The sequence below is a fragment of the Staurois parvus genome, unplaced genomic scaffold (genome assembly GCF_062004578.1).
Source record: "Staurois parvus isolate SC_StPar_1 unplaced genomic scaffold, SC_StPar_1.0 ptg000721l, whole genome shotgun sequence".
Lineage (NCBI taxonomy): Eukaryota > Metazoa > Chordata > Amphibia > Anura > Ranidae > Staurois > Staurois parvus.
In genome coordinates this window covers 2849608-2867214 of record NW_028318517.1, presented here as the reverse complement: position 1 = coordinate 2867214, position 17607 = coordinate 2849608, and the positions used below count along the sequence as shown (strand labels likewise).

Sequence of the window (17607 nt, the reverse complement as noted above, 5' to 3'; positions counted from 1 at the left end):
AAAACATGTCCAATTCCTAGATCCATTGAGGTACATAGCAGAGTTTCAAGGTTCTTCCTAACTATACAGGTGGCACAGACACAAGCATACACCCAGGGCCACTGTTAGATATCACGGGCCCCGTACAGCATTCCTGACAGCCCCCCACCACCAGAGAAAATATCCAAATTATATTTATGGTAAAAATACACTAAAAACATTATTAATGGACATAATCCCAACCATATTCCTGTGAAATCTAAATGATAAAACTGTACTGAGTTCATAAATAAAGCTGTGTTTGTAATTGAGGTGTAATTGAGGTTTTGGGGCTCATGGGTGCTGTGGCCTGTAGAGTGGGAATCAGTGGTTTGTTTTTGTGGCTATCACCGTTTGCAGGCAACCTATGTTACACTATGGAATTGCTGCAGGTCATAATTTGACAAGCATATGGGTGCAGGTGTACAGCCCTGACCACAGACAGTGAGCATTCAGGGCCACTTCCCCACGCCTTCACACCTGTTAGATTAAAACCTGTGTTCATACAGCTGCTGTGTCCCCATAGTGTAACAGGTGGCTCTAGCCACATAAACAACCCCCTCATTCATGCTGTACAGGCCAGAGGACCACTCCAGAGGCTTGTTAATTTCAATGGGCTGCCTAATTTGTGGGAACATGCAAAAATACTGCAGGCATATTATTTTAAAAGTGTGTTGCACCTAACCGCACGCATCTGCAAAGGGCATTGCATTTCTTTGCTGTGCTGGAAAATGTGTGTTCTTGCATGCGTTTCTGCACCACCAATGGTGTGAACAAGTCCTAAGGGCCAGTTCACACTATAGAAACAGTCTAGATGTGTTCCTGATGCGTTTTTGCATGCACTTTTGGCATGCATGTTTAATGTGTTCCAGTACATTTTGGATGTGTTTTGGACACGTTGCATTGCATTTTTGTATCCCTTCCAGTTAGTTTTTTCTACTTTATTTTTATTCAATTTAATTAGGGACGTGTGTGTTTTAGTACATTCAAGGACATTTCAATGTGTTCCAGTACAGTTCTGTGCAGAAACAATGCAGCGTGGTCAACTTTGTTTACAGCACCTGCAATGCACTGAAAATGCAAGCGCTGATGTGAACTATCACATTGACAACCATATAACCTTCTTTCTGTGCGTTTGTGATGCCGAAAAAGCAACTGAAACACATGTAGTGTGAACTGGTCCAAAGATTATTTGAGGTCAGGGAACGGGACTGACCAGGGATTGTAAATTCAATCAGATTAGTGGTGATATACAATCAGCAATCGTATAATAATGTCAGATCTGAGCTGTAGCTGATAGAAAATGAGACACATTCACTTGATCAGTAAATAGTTAAAAAGAGTGGGGCGGTGATCCATAGATTTGCATATGGGACAGGTGATGATGGGGTGGGGGAGGGGGTCAAGTTGTATAAGGAGACAGATTTAAAAGAAGAGAAAAAAGTTACAATGAAATATACACAGCATGAAACTTGCACATTTCCTAATTGGCAGAAGAACAGGACGCAGGTAACATTCATCCACTTTCTAGTCATTAGGCAAAATCATAATTGATTGATCAATATTCCTGGCACTGACACAACCCAGAAAATTGATCTCCATTTTGTTAACATTCATAAATGTTATTTTTTAACATTTATGTAGGCCAAATGAACCTAACAACATGTCTTCTTTAAGTGTTGGCAGAAACACATCCATACAGGGAAAGCATGAAAACTGGGATGCAGCCATGACTAGGATTAGAACCCATGACCCAAGTGCTGTAAGTTCCAAGCTCTAACCACTAAACCACTGTGGGAGACACAGTTTGAGATACAATGTAGAATAGTTACATTGTTTAAAAATGATAAAGCGAGCGCTGGTCAAATGATATAGACTACTAAAATGGTATTACACAAGATAAATATAACCATGGACAGTAGTGCATGAACTTGTGAAAGGTCATCCACCCCTGTGACAGTGTACTACACTATTAAGCACCTTTCTGGCTCCTGTGGCTGAGTTAATTACTCCCCAGGACCATTTGGGCACCCACCCTGATGGATGGATGGAGCTGGATGACTAACCCATATCTGCCAGCATACCGCTGCACCCCCAGATGTGTGATGTGTATAACCCATGCACATTAATACTTTTGTTCTGGTGAGTGTAGACCAGTCCCAAGGGTGGTTTATCTTTCACGAGTTCATGCACTACTGTCCGTCACGGAGAAACCACACGTGCCATTCATAGGCACTCTCTGAGTTGGTACTCTGACATGAAGGACATTCCATTATTCAGGAATGATTATGTGAACTTATGTTAGCACCATTTACCATTTTACATCATTATTGCAATTATTTGCACTTTTTGGTTTTTACATGCGTTCATTATTGATCACATGCATTTATAGTGCTGCACTATGACTTTAACAAGGAATAGTTACGTGATTACAGAGAAGGAAGCTATATCATTATATTGGGAATTTAGAACTAGACATATTTGAGATATAAGTGTGAAAATGTTTAACATTTGAAAATAGAATGTATGACATTCATTAGTAAATGCATTAGTTGTCTGATCATTTTGGAGAAACAGCAAAAAAAAAATTAAATTATAATATAGGTGTATTATTTGTTACATTCTAAGTATTCTCTTATGCTAACACAAAAACGCCAATGGTACAAAGCCTGAGCTTGTGCGCCATCTAGCGAACATATCCGGTATTGCACCTAAAAATGTGCCAGATGGGATACCACATTTACTAATAGCAAAGTAGACGTTCGTCAATGAGATTGCTAGACACCGCTCAGGAGACTGACAGGTCTTGATTGATTTAACTGAGTCTGCCTGAATGTTCAGAGTCTGGTGGTAGACTCAAGTCTTAGTAAATCAGGGCCACAGTGACAACACATCAAGTTTCACAGTTATTTTTTCCAATATGAATCCGAGTTCTTTAAAAACATGTTACAAATGCACATGCAAAATTTAGCAACAACATACATATTAGTAAAAAATATCACAAAATCGGCATGTCTACTTTCTTAAAAACATTCTCTCTGATTCTCAATGACTTCATAGCAGTCTGGGATCTCAGGAGAAGTGTTATGTATCCATGTACAACACTCATAATCAGCAGTAGATTCACACAACTTGGTCATTCAAATTCAACATTAAAAAAAACACCTGTAGTTATGTTTCCTGTTTTTTTTGTTATCTATTCTTAGTAGTGTACAAAGTTACCGTCCTCAGGTACCTTCCCATTGACATTCACTTTAGACTTACTACAAAATTATTTCCTTCATTTTTTAGTTGCCTAAATGAAAACACCATTCAGGTTCCATCATAACTCCCAACACTTCAGATTTCGGCCTTGTAGTAACATTTGTGAGGATAATACTCAGATTACCAATAAACATTGATGTCACTTTTTTTGGTGCAGCATACAAAGGAATGTTCACGGTTTCAGGGTGGAGCCTACTCCAAACCCAACAACTCTCAATTCCTGAGAGCTTGGCATACCTATACTTACATTTCAATAGTGACATATTTTCAGTCAATGATCTTTTCTGCTGCTTTTTTATTAGTTCAGCGTCATTCACAGTCTTACTGTTGTGGCCACAGATTGGTGGCCATTCATCTTGGTGATAGTAGCAGTGACTAGCCCAGTAAGCCACTGAAAAAGTTATCACTGAGAGATAACCTGATCAAAAGAAAATTCTTCCAGACTGTCTCCGGATGAAGCAACATCCTGAAAATTGGAGGGTGTTTACAGGTCTGTCTCCTTTTCTTGCTCCATCTGTTGCGCTTGGTTCTTTGGTGGTTCTGGGATCCAGACTTTGGAAACAGCAGTCAGAACTGCGGTTCTCATCACAGCTAAGATTATGCTAGGTTTCCCGTATGGTGGATCTGTGGTCTTGTGTCTGTGAAGGTCCTTAACCACTCCCCGATCTCCTGGCTTGTACGGGTGGTTTGGATTATCTGTGGGAAAAAAAGAAAACAAAAGAGAGAAATCACCGTATACACCATTGGACACCCTAATCAATTCCTGGATATATCTAAATTTCCTGGCATAACTACCAAAGGACCTCTTGTCAAGGGGGGTGGGGAATGGCAGCCCATAAAAAATTTCAAAAAGGAAAATTTGGTGATTTTATTAGGTGTCATCTTCATCTCAGCCAGAACAGCTGGCAAATACACCTCCCATCCCTTTAATGTCCCACCTGTTACCTTCCTTAGTTTCTCCTTCAGGGTCCTATTTGCCCATTCTACCTGAGCAGAACTCTGTGGATGGTAGGGTATGTGGAACTTCCAGTCAATACTCATCAGTTTGGTTACCTTGTGTGTAACCTTTGAAATAAATGTTGGTCCTATGTCCAAGTCTATACTTACCAGACATCCTCATCGAGGGATGACTTCCTTTACAAAAAAATCTTTTCTTTATTTCATCTCTCACTACCTGTCAACCCCAATGTCCTATGCCATAGAACTGTGCACTGTGACGTGGGAGTCCTGTTATACTTCCCTTTGGCATTAGATCATTTGCATCTACTGTCAACCCTTTTTGTTGTATGTCTATTCTGGGAGTGGTATCCTCATGTATTACCTGAACACAATCATGTTCCTCGGGTGGGTTGTCAGTTTCACCTTTTATCCCTAGCAAACTATAGCATACCTAAGGGACCAGAATTAGAACCTACATATTTCACTTCTAAATTAGCAGTTTATGTCAAAATCACTTCATAACCACTTTCCCTTTGTGCTGTCATGTGCTGCGTAGTGAGGTTCTTAAGGACATGCAGAACATGATGTGCAATATGAAGGATGGTTTTATGTCCCAGGGCCACGCTCATTGAGTCCTCCACCGCCACGGCACAGACGGCCAGGGCTCTCAGACATGCCGACATGCCTTGTACCGGACTTGGCACTACTTTTGAAAAATGGGCTACTTGCCTCATGTGTCCTCAATGATCCTGAGCGACCACAACCATCATGGTTTTACAATTATCATGAGCATACACATGAAACTAAACATCAAAACCCAGAGCAGGAGAGGAAACTAGCGAGGACCTCAAGATTTGGTAGGCATTGGTGGATACTTCGTCCCACTCAGTAAGGTCTGAAGCCTCAGCCTTAGTGTGCTGCCTGAGTATGTTGTCACAATGGGAGCAGTCAGGTATCCATTGGCAACAATAGTTGACCATACCAAGGAAGGAGAACATTTCCTTTTTAGTTTTTGGGTGGGGCAGACCTGTAATGACTAGGATCCTGGACTGACTCACCATTCTGGTGCCTTGTGACAAAGTGAAACCCAAGTAATCCACTGAATTTGACAACATTGTACCTTATGCCTTGCCACCTTGTGTCCCTTTGTATCCAGAAAATTTAACAGAGATATACTGTCCTGCCTACAAGCCTCCCTGTTGGATAAACAAAATAATGTCATCCACGTACTTGAGCAACGTGTAACCATGGTGGGGTGCCCAACCCTTTAAGGATTCTTGGAGGGCCATGGAATATACAGCTGGAGAATTCACGTAGCCTTGGGGTAATCTGGCCCAGGTTAACTGTTGGTCAGAATACAACTTAACAGTAGTTGTGTCTCTTCGTCAACTTGGACGGAATAAAAAAAACTTTGCTTAAATCGATCACAGTATAATACTGTGTATCGTGTGGAATGGAGGTAATCCATGAAGGCACATCTGGGACGATGGGTGCAATTGGAATAATGAGATTGTTAATGGCCCTGAGATCTTGCACTAAACAGTAAGTACCATCAATCTCCTTGTGACAAAGGGTACTGCTTTTGATATACTGGACCAACTCCAGGTTTGAGTCTGGCCTTGTAAGGTGTACAGGGAATATACCATCTAGTTTACTGTAGTTAATATACTGTATATACTCGAGTATAAGCCGACCCGAATATAAGCCGAGGTACCTAATTTTACCACAAAAAACTGGGAAAAACTATTGACTTGAGTATAAGCCGAGGGTGGGAACACCAGTGGGAAGAATCGTGCCTCATCATTGTTGTCAGTAGGAGGAATAGTGCCCCATCATTGGTGTCAGTGGGAAGAATCGTGCCTCATCATTGTTGTCAGTGGGAGGAATAGTGCTCCATCATTGGTGTCAGTGGGAGGAATAGTGCCCCATCATTGGTATCAGTGGGAAGAATCGTGCCTCATCATTGTTGTCAGTGGGAGGAATAGTGCTCCATCATTGGTGTCAGTGGGAGGAATAGTGCCCCATCATTGGTATCAGTGGGAGGAATAGTACCCCATCATTGGTGTCAGTGGGAAGAATCGTGCCTCATCATTGTTGTCAGTGGGAGGAATAGTGCTCCATCATTGGTATTAGTGGGAGGAATAGTGTCCCATCATTGGTATCAGTGGGAGGAATAGTGCCCCATCATTGGTGTCAGTGGGAGGAATAGTGCCCCATCATTGGTATCAGTGGGAGGAATAGTGCCCCATCATTGGTGTCAGTGGGAGGAATAGTGCCCCATCATTGGTGTCAGTGGGAGGAATAGTGCCCCATCATTGGTGTCAGTGGGAGGAATAGTGCCCCATCATTGGTATCAGTGGCAGGAATAGTGCCCCATCATTAGTATCAGTGGGGGGAATAGCACCCCATTATTGGTGTCAGTGGAATAGTGCCCCATCTTTGGTGTCAGTGGGAGGAATAGTGTCCCATCATTGGTGTCAGTGGGAGGAATAGTGTCCCAACATTGGTGTCAGTGGGAGGAATAGTATCCCATCATTGGTGTCAGTGGGGGGGTGGAGGAATAGTGCCCCATCGTTGGTGTCAGTGGGGGGGAGGAAAAGTGCCCCATCGTTGGTGTCAGTGGGGGGAGGAATAGTATCCCATGATTGGTGTCAGTGGGGGGTGGAATAGTGCTCAATGATTGGTGTCAGTGGGGGGTGGAATAGTGCCCCATCATTGGTGTCAGTGGGGGGGTAGGAATAGTGCCCAATCGTTGGTGTCAGTGGGGGGGAGGAAAAGTGCCCATCGTTGGTGTCAGTGGGAGGAATAATGCCCCATCATTGGTATCAGTGACACCAATGATGGGGCACTATTCCTCCCACTGACACTTGCTGACCCCTGTTCCAGTATGGTGCTGCTGCAGCCAGTATATGTGGTTGCAGCAGCACCTAAGCACGGCACACGTACCGTGTCAGTGACACCAATGATGGGGCACTATTCCTCCCACTGACACTTGCTGACCCCTGTTCCAGTATGGTGCTGCTGCAGCCAGTATATGTGGTTGCAGCAGCACCTAAGCACGGCACACTTACCTGCATCTCCTTCACTCAATTTTCGCAGGGCCGCTCAGCTCCGCCTCCTCGCCGGTGATTGGCCGCCTGTGTGCCTTTCCTGAGCTACAGTTCTGGTGGCCAATCACCGGTGAGAAGGCGGAGCCGAGCAGCCGCGCGAACATCCAGTGGACGAACCGAATGAAGGAGCAGCCGCGCTTCCTGGACCGGATCGTCGCGGGACCGGAGCCAGGTAAGAGACAGCAGCCCCCTGCAGACGTTTACTCGAGTATAAGCCGAGGGGGGCGTTTTTCAGCACAAAAAATGTGCTGAAAAACTCGGTTTATACTCGAGTATATACGGTACATCTAGTTTACTGTTGGCACAGACTTCACTTTGTCTAAATCTTCCATGCTCACAAAACAGTGAGAAGACTCCATGTGCACCCCTCCCTTCTCACTTATCCTGATTGTGGCCTTGAATTTTCCCAACAGATCTCTGCCTAGCAAATTCACAGGGACTCCTGATATGATCTTGAAAGAATGTTTCACTATGGAACCTTTCCTGTGTGAGTCTGAAATACTCAAAGGGGGTGTCCCAGGTTTTGGCACATGTCCCAGTGATACCATCTGAAGGTTCACATTCTACTCTTGTCCCCTATTTCTATTGCTACCTCTTTCTATAGGATTAGAACTATATTGTAACCCCTGAAAATGTGCTTTTTTAGTAAATTTGGAGACCTCAAAACATCCAGCAGTGTCTTTCTCTATCACTTGTTTTTCAAATGTACCTGAATCCATCTCTGTGCAGTTTGAAATAGGCCGTCTTACCAACAGCAAAACTTCAAATCTGAATCCCGCCATCAAGGTTTGGATATATATAATGCCCATTTCTGCACTAACTATATCCATCCCAGCTTCTTCCTTCCAAACATTCCTCAGTCTTTTCCCATTCTCTGTCACCGTCTCTTTTGTCCCTTGCTTACAAACTACAGCAATTGCTAATGATTTCCTACTCTTCCATATTCTGTCCATCTCGGCTGTCACCTACTATCACACCTTTCTCTTAATGTCTTACTTCAGCCATACATGAGTGGCTGCCTGGGTTCCAGGATCAACTAGAACATATATTTTAGGCCCCTTTGTCCAGTCAAACCCGGAGTCCATTTCATATCCCAAAATTCCATCAATTATTAACCACTTGTCCTCCTGAGGATTTACCCCCCTTAATGACCACGCCTCTTTTTGCTACTCGGCGCTGCACTAATTCAACTGATAATTGCGCGGTCATGCAATGCTGCTTCCAAACAAAATTTGCATCCATTTTTTCACACCAATAGAGCTTTCTTTCGGTGGTATTTGATCACCTGTGCGCTTTTTATTTTTCATGCTATAAACAAAAAAAGACCAAAAATTTTGAAGAAAAACAATATTTTTTACTTTCAGCTATAAAAAATATATAGTAAACTCAAAATTAGTTATAAATTTAGGCCAAAATGTATTCTGCTCCATGTTTTTGGTAAAAAAAATCCCAATAAGTGTATATTGATTGCTTTGTGTGAAAGTTATAGCGTCTACAAACTATGGGATAGATACTGCAATTTACGCCATTTTTCTGCTATACAGCGCTGCGCTAGTTTAATGGACAATTGCGCGGTCATGCAATACGGTACATAAATGAAATTTACATCCTTTTTTTCCCACAAATTGAGCTTTCTTTCAGTGGTATTTGATCGCCTGTGCGTTTTTTTTTTTGCGCTATAAAAAAAAGGCTGACAATTTTGAGGAAAAAAAACAATATTTTGGACTTTTTGCTATAAAACATGTCCAGTAAAAAAAAATTTAAAAATCAAATTTAGTCATAAATTTCTGCCAAAATGCATTCTGCGACATGTCTTTGCTAAAAAAAAAACCCAATACGTGTAAATTAATTGGTTTACGTGAAAGTTATAGCGTTTACAAATGGCGGGAATAATACTGGGATTTTTAATTTTTTTTAATACTAATAATGGTGGCGATCAGCGACTTATGGTGGTGATCAGTGACTTATGGTGGCGATCAGCAACTTATGGTGGTGATCAGTGACTTATGGTGGCGATCAGTGACTTATGGCGGCGATCAGCGACTTATGGCGGGACTGCGGACATTCTGACACTGGGGGGGAACTGACTTGGGGTCACTGATTTCCCCAGTGACACTAATACAGTGATCAATGCAAAAAAAAAACCACTGACACTGTACTAATGGCACTGGGGAGGAAGGGGTTAAGTTTATTATTCAGTGAAAGGGTTAACTGTGTGAGGGGAGTGTTTTACTAGGGGGCGGGGGGTGTACTGCACAGGACACCGCTGATCGAGAGAGAGAAACTCTTCTGTCCCGATCAGCGTGTCAGGAGCTGTCAGGGAACTGACAGAAAGCACAGCTACTGCAGCTGTGCTCTCTGTCACTGATTGCCGCTAATCACCGGGAGATAGCCGGTAATGACCGGCTGTGACCCGGCGACTGACAACTGCGGCCGTGATCGGCGGGACAGGTAGGGCAGCGGCGTGCCTCGCTCGTGCTTCTACCTGGTTTTAAAATGTGGTTTTGCCCAGCTGTGCCACCCTGCCACCATATTTCTACAGTGGCTGGGCAGCATGTGGTTAATTTCATGTTCTGTCTGGTATGGCTCTCTTCTCCTCCTCCCTCTTCTCTACCCCTCCCTTCTATACCCCTCACTTCTGTACTATCAGGACTCTGTTTTTCTGCCTGAACTAAGGGAGATTGTGATGGTCTGTCCTTGAAGGTCTGAGGAGAAAAAAAAATCATCCTCCCTTTTTGGCAAAGCTGAATATACTTTTGTATACCTTGTCGGAGCCGACCGTGGGGGGGTTAAGAGTGGAGATTCAAATTACTGTGCTCTGGAATGTAACCAGACACATATTTCAGCCAGTGAAAACCTGCTGCTTTCAGATACTTCATCCCGTATACTGTTATCACATATTCCTTACAAGTAAACCTAGACAATTCAGGATATTTTGTCTTTGTCTTTTTTTTCAGCAATATCACTTAACACTTTATGCACAAGCTTTGGGTAGATCTCTCACCTTAGATATACCTGCTTAAAGCAAAAATCAGCGGTTAGGCAAAGCAATAAATATTACAGTATCAGTACTTATTCTCTGAAGTGGAGAGGCTGTAACACCTACAAAGCCTTCTCAACATTTCAGGAATTTCACACTTAAAAGTACGGCCCTTGTAATATCCCTATACTGTAACACAAATTACTACTTCACAGTTTCTTAAAATGCAGCAAATAAGCACTTATACTTCTACAATGGCAAAAATAAATGAGGACTCCTGTGAATTCACAATTATACCTGCCTTGGAAATATTTCCCCTTAGGTTCCAAAACCTCTGAATTCCCTTTGAGGACCCACCTTAAAGACCCTCCGTGAGATCCAACAATCTCAAATGGAAACTTGGGCTGCTATCTCGGGGTCTTTAAAGGGGGACAATCCAGGTAAAACTAAGACTGGCTCAGCTTAGCTGACCATCCACACCTTTAATCCCACTTCCCGAAACCAGATTGCAAGGATTCAACCTATGTCTGAGCCCCCTGTCCACATTATTTTACCCACCAGGCCTGGGAGAAATAAAGCTCTGACACGGAAGTCTGCAAGCTAAATCTCTGAAAGTTTAATGCATGACAAGAACGGTTATACAGAACTCAGTAGGCGTGGCTTAATCTCAGGATGACCAATGAAACATTCCATTCTTATCAATATAGTTACGTGAAGAACAGAAAGTGCAAATAGTTGAGGGATACCATACAGTATAAGGGAGTTCCTTTTAGAGAAATTAAACTAATCTAAGGAAACAAGAGAGAAGTTACAAAAACAAAATAACTGTTCACACATCTAAAAATGGAGGCATTATACAAAATGGATGCCAGTTAATAAGACATATTTCCTTACAGGCAGTGTACAGGGGTCAGCAGGGCACAGGATGGGAGGTCAGCAGAAAACTGTAAAGGAATCAGTTGGGCAGTGTACAGGGGTCAGCAGGGCACAGGATGGGAGGTCGGCAGAAGAATGTAAAGGAATCAGTTGGGCAGTGTACAGGGGTCAGCAGGGCACAGGATGGGAGGTCAGCAGAAGAGTGTAAAGGAATCAGTTGGGCAATGTACAGGGGTCAGCAGGGCACAGGATGGGAGGTCAGCAGAAATGTGTAAAGGAATCAGTTGGGCAGTGTACAGGGGTCAGCAGGGCACAGGATGGGAGGTCAGAAAAAGAGTGTAAAGGAATCAGTTGGGCAGTGTACAGGGGTCAGCAGGGCACAGGATGGGAGGTCAGCAGAAGAGTGTAAAGGAATCAGTTGGGCAGTGTACAGGGGTCAGCAGGACACAGGATGGGAGGTCAGCAGAAATGTGTAAAGGAATCAGATGGGCAGTGTACAGGGGTCAGCAGGGCACAGGATGGGAGGTCAGCAGAAGAGTGTAAAGGAATCGGTTGGGCAGTGTACAGGGGTCAGCAGGGCACAGGATGGGAGGTCAGCAGAAATGTGTAAAGGAATCAGATGGGCAGTGTACAGGGGTCAGCAGGGCACAGGAAGGGAGGTCAGCAGAAATGTGTAAAGGAATAGTTGGGCAGTGTACAGGGGTCAGCAGGGCACAGGATGGGAGGTCAGCAGAAGAGTGTAAGGCAATAGTTGGGCAGTGTACAGGGGTCAGCAGGGCACAGGATGAGAAGGTGGCAGAAGAGCGTAAAGGAATCAGTTGGGCAGTGTACAGGGGTCAGTAGGGCACAGGATGGGAGGTCAGCAGAAGAGTGTAAAGGAATCAGTTGGGCAGTGTACAGGGGTCAGCAGGGCACAGAATGGGAGGTCAGCAGAAATGTGTAAAGGAATCAGTTGGGCAGTGTACAGGGGTCAGCAGGGCACAGGATGGGAGGTCAGCAGAAGAGTGTAAAGGAATCAGTTGGGCAGTGTACAGGGGTCAGCAGGGCACAGGATGGGAGGTCAGCAGAAATGTGTAAAGGAATAGTTGGGCAGTGTACAGGGGTCAGCAGGGCACAGGATGGGAGGTCAGCAGAAGAGTGTAAAGCAATAGTTGGGCAGTGTACAGGGGTCAGCAGGGCACAGGATGGGAGGTTGGCAGAAGAGCGTATAGGAATCAGTTGGGCAGTGTACAGGGGTCAGCAGGGCACAGGATGGGAGGTCAGCAGAAATGTGTAAAGGAATCAGTTGGGCAGTGTACAGGGGTCAGCAGGACACAAGATGGGAGGTCAGCAGAAGAGTGTAAAGGAATCAGTTGGGCAGTGTACAGGGGTCAGCAGGGCACAGGATGGGAGGTCAGCAGAAATGTGTAAAGGAATCAGTTGGGCAGTGTACAGGGGTCAGCAGGGCACAGGATGGGAGGTCGGCAGAAGAGTGTAAAGGAATCAGTTGGGCAGTGTACAGGGGTCAGCAGGGCACAGGATGGGAGGTCAGCAGAAATGTGTAAAGGAATCAGATGGGCAGTGTACAGGGGTCAGCAGGGCACAGGATGGGAGGTCAGCAGAAATGTGTAAAGGAATCAGTTGGGCAGTGTACAGGGGTCAGCAGGGCACAGGATGGGAGGTCAGCAGTAATGTGTAAAGCAATAGTTGGGCAATGTACAGGGTCAGCAGGGCACAGGATGGGAGGTCAGCAGAATAGTGTAAAGGAATCAGTGTCAGCTTCTATGTGAGCTTGCATTCCAGCTCCATGCCTACTTGACACGTGTAGCACTCGGCGGCCATATTTTGGCCCTGTAGCAGCCAGTGTGCGTTCCAATGGGCCACCTACACCACCTATTCACTGCCTTCCTAGAGGGTGATAACAGGTATCCTTATGGTACTTATCCCCCTCACCCCTTTTTCAAGCTCATGTTTGCCCACTGTGGTGCACATGGAGGTTGGCATAGATGCAGCACAGGAAGTACATATACATGATAGGTGGTACATACGTGTGACATATTTGATTCTACACATGCACATGTACTGTTCACACAGATTTTATACCGTGTCCTTTGTATGTTTCACTGTTTTCACAAAGACTTGTGTACATGTATTGTCATCCATTGTTATCATTCATTCATAGACTTCTATGCTTGTTGTGGGTGGTACTCATTGGCGCTGTCCCTGCCTCTGGGTGAGGAGGTGACAACTCGTCTGCAGCACTTTGACTCGATATCCGACCATTTATAAAGAGGTTACAGACACTGTGCAGGCAGGCTCTGAGGAAGGGGCAAGTCCTGGAAACACATTAGTATATTGAAGGCCCAGGGTTCCTGTGGGGATCTATAAATAAAACAGAGATCCTCCTGCGCTCTTATGTAAAATTAAAATAAAAATGTTGTGTAATTAATACACACTAAAGCTTCTAGCATCCAAACCACTACCATATAGGTCATGAACAGAAGAAAATATGATGCAGCGCTAATAGACACAAATGAGTAATATAAGATATATAATTGACATAAAACATATATAGATGATAAATCTAAAATAAGATCAGACACGTGACTAACACAAACAATAGTGACCCCAATGCACATGGGGATAATACAAACAGGGACCCCAAGTGCCCTAATGGGACACTACAATAAAGGCACACACGGCAGTGAGTCCCTAATATGGGATCAAGATGCAGATGGTCACACAGTGACACAACACTATATCACAAGGTGTCACCAAGTGTCCGTATATAGGGGTGCGCTGTTATTCCATTCCATGCATAAAAGTGGATGCAATGCACCCTCAGTGTGACCCAACAATAGCTGAAGTGGCCTCTCACCTCAAGCTTCACCACCCTGCAGGGTCATAAATCATATACTCCCCTCTGGATCCTCAATGTACTGGATCTACTAGCCAGATGATGAGAATGGATGGTAGGCAGGGACAGATGGATAAGCAATCTCATACCTCACCACTCATACCATAGAACGACAAGAGAACACGCTCCCCATAGTGTAATACAGCTTTATTAACAAGTAATAAACTAGCCAGTATTGCAGTCACATGTTGGAAGCGTGTATCAAGGCAGAATCACAAGGGTGTGAGTATACAGCATACAACAGGATCCACAGTGCAGAGTACACAGCATGAAGAAAAAAATGTGTATCTCCAATCCAAAAATGGCGCCAAACCAGGAGTATGTCAATGCCGTCGACGCACTGCATCACGTGACCTTTTGACTTCATCAGGACATGAGGTCACGTGACGCAACGTGTCGACGGCACTGGACGGCATTGACGTACTTCCACTGATCAGCTTCTCTTCTTGGCAAAGTTTCTATGTCTTCCCAGGATGTTTGATGTGTGTTTGATGTGTTTTAGCAGCGTATGATAACCTGTGGGGTGGTATCCCTTTTGTCATTCGAGAGGATCTTCTGATTTCTTGTTCATTGGCTGGTTGATTGTAAGTTCCCCTTCTTGTTCTGGTTCTTGTCCTGCTTCGCATGGGTCAGTGTCTCTTGCCGATTCAGTACGTAAATCCTCTCCACATTTTTCAAGAATTGTATTATCTGGTGCTTCACTTTCATCAAAATAAACACTGCGGCTTACTGTGACCTTGTTGATCTTTGGACAAAGGATTCTATATCCCTTACTCTGCTCACTGTAGCCCACCAGAATGCCTTCTATGGCTTTGTTCTCCAACTTGGAGCGTTTCTGACTTGGAATGTGGACATATGCTTTACAGCCAAATACTCTGATATGTCCTACGTTAGGTTTTGATCCATTCCACATTTCATATGGTGTACTCTCAATAGCTTTTGATGGGAGACTGTTTTGTAGGTATGTTGCAGTCATTATTGCTTCTCCCCAGTATTTGTTAGGTAAGGCAGCGTCCGTAATCATTCATCTGGTCATTTCTACAAGAGTGCGATTCTTTCTTTCCGCTACACCGTTTTGCTCAGGAGTGTATGGTACAGTTGTTTGGTGTATAATACCTTGTTTCTTTAGGTATGATTCCATCTCTTTATTCATATATTCCCCTCCTTTGTCAGTGCGTATTATTCCAGGTTTCCTTTGGAACTTGTTGCTTGTCATAGCTACAAACTCTTGAAGTTTTTCTAATGTCTCACTTTTGTGCTTCATTAGATACGTTATTGTGTACCTGGAATAATCATCGATGAAAGTCAGTAAATATCTGTTCCCGCCAGGTGTGATGGTTTTCATTGGTCCGCACACATCACTGTGTATCAGTTCCATGGGTTTAGTGGTTTTACTCTGACTGGTCTGTGGAAGAGGGGTTCGGGTGGCCTTTGCTTTGATGCAACACGTGCACTTGCTGAGTGTGTGGCAAGGCAATATTTTCATGTCTTCTGATAGACCTCTCTTTGCAAAGTCCTTTATAGCTCCTGGGTTTCGATGCCCCAATCTTCTATGCCACAGGTGGATGCACTTGTCATGTGGGTTATGAGTTGCCACATTAGCCTTCTCACTTTCAGTGATGATTTTGTACAGATGTTCATGTAACCTTCCTCTTGCTAGGATTTGCTTTCCATTTTGAATTGTGCATTCATCACCTCTGAACTGGACAGTGAGTCCATTGCTTGCAAGGGTTTTAACTGATAGGAGGCTTCCTTCTAGGCTTGGAACATATAGAACATTCTTTACAAGGATGCTCTGCTTGCCCCCTGATGGCGTTTTGCAGTTCAGAAATCCCTGACCTTTACCTTCCACTGTAATACTTTTCCCATTTGCTAGGAAGACTTTATCTTTTACACTAAAATCAATTTCTGTGAAGAATGTCTCGTCGCTTGTCATGTGACTTGTTGCCCCTGAATCAATGTACCATCCATGTGAGGTACTATTCTGAGTCACTTTAAAAGTCCCACTCCATGATGCACTTTCATTTTCTTTCATGACTGCTTTAGCTCTTTCTCTTGTGGGTAGCTCCCGCTTTCACTGCTCAGCTTTCCAGATTGAACAGTTCTTTTTCAGGTGACCGGCCTTTTTGCAGCGAAAACATACCCTGGTTTCTTTGCTTTGTCTTATGCCTTCATGCACCTTCAGAGCTGCCTCTGGTCTCTCGTTCTCTTCACTATGCAAATCTTCTTTTCTTCTGCTGTATTCATCAATTAATTTTCCCTTAACATATTCTAGTGTCAGTTCAGTTTCCGGTCTAGTTTCTAGAGCATTTATAAGGGCACTGTATGATTCTGGAATGCTGCACAGAAGTATTGACACAACATGGTTGCCTTTCAATTCTTCACCTATTGCACCCAGCTGGTCCACAATTTCTAGCATAGCATTTACATGTTCCCCCATTTCCTGCCCTTTTTCCAGCCTCATCTTATACAGTTTGTGTAGCAGATATAGTTTACTGTTTAGGTTTGCATGTTCATGCAGTGTTTGTAATGCAGTCCACATACCTTTAGCTGTGTTTTCTTTCCTTATATGAATGAGTTGATCGTCCTCCACTAACAGGCTTATGACTGCTTTTGCTTGCCTGTTTTTCCTGTCCCATTCTTCCGGGTTGTCATTGGGTCTGTGTGTATCTAGTACCGGCCACAAGTCATCTTTGGATAACAGCATTTCAAGCTTAAACTTCCATAGCTGGTAGTTGGTATTGTTGAGCTTTGCTATTGTAAACTTCATATCTGAAGCACTTGCCATCTTTCAGTGAATTGGATACAGCTCTTGTTTCCTCAGATAGGATTTGGTAGGATTGCAAATGCAGCACTTACTTGCTTGTAGTTTTCCTTTTTCCAGTGTCTGGAGCTGGGCCCATAACCTGTTGGTTATGTGTTATAGAAGACACTGGTAGTGATGGCAGAATTCAGACTTTACTTGTGTGGCTTAAGTTACAAACATACAGAGCACATTTCAGCAGATATATTACTTCCTGAAGATAGAGATAGAGAGGAAGAGATAAAACCAGCAAGTTTTACACATATGTACAACTAGTAACCTTTAGTGTACAGTGCCATCTACTGGTCAAGTGATATTAACACACAATACTATATAGTACATTATAGTACATGCTGTTGCATTCCCAACAATAATGAAGATGTTAGACATAAATGACAAGGATGTAATGGTCACAGAGGAATGGTGGTGGAGATCTCTCAAAGTAAGAACACTTCCTTGAATGGTTCTATAAATAAAGAATGAATCCTGGAGGGAATAAAGCTGTAAAGCAATAAATAATATATAAACTGGGCCATCCACTTCATCCATAAAGACATTGTGATTGAAGATCTTCTAGATCACATAGAAGGAGGACTCATCGATGATTTCATACATTTGTTTGGAAGGATAGAACAATCCTCAGAAGGGAACATGTAGGATGACAGGAAAGGCTCCCTGACTGGTGAGATCCTCCAAACATAATGATGACATCCATGAACTG

General features: G+C 43.6%; 1 protein-coding gene across 1 annotated transcript in view; it reads right to left on the bottom strand.

Annotated features, from left to right (window-relative positions):
- Positions 1-17607, bottom strand: part of LOC149445436 (uncharacterized) — a 194079-nt gene that overhangs the window by 104051 nt on the left and 72421 nt on the right. The window contains exon 6 of the mRNA XM_089653838.1: positions 13055-13059. Coding sequence (XP_089509964.1) covers positions 13055-13059 — 5 coding nt within the window. The remainder of the gene's footprint in view (positions 1-13054; positions 13060-17607) is intronic.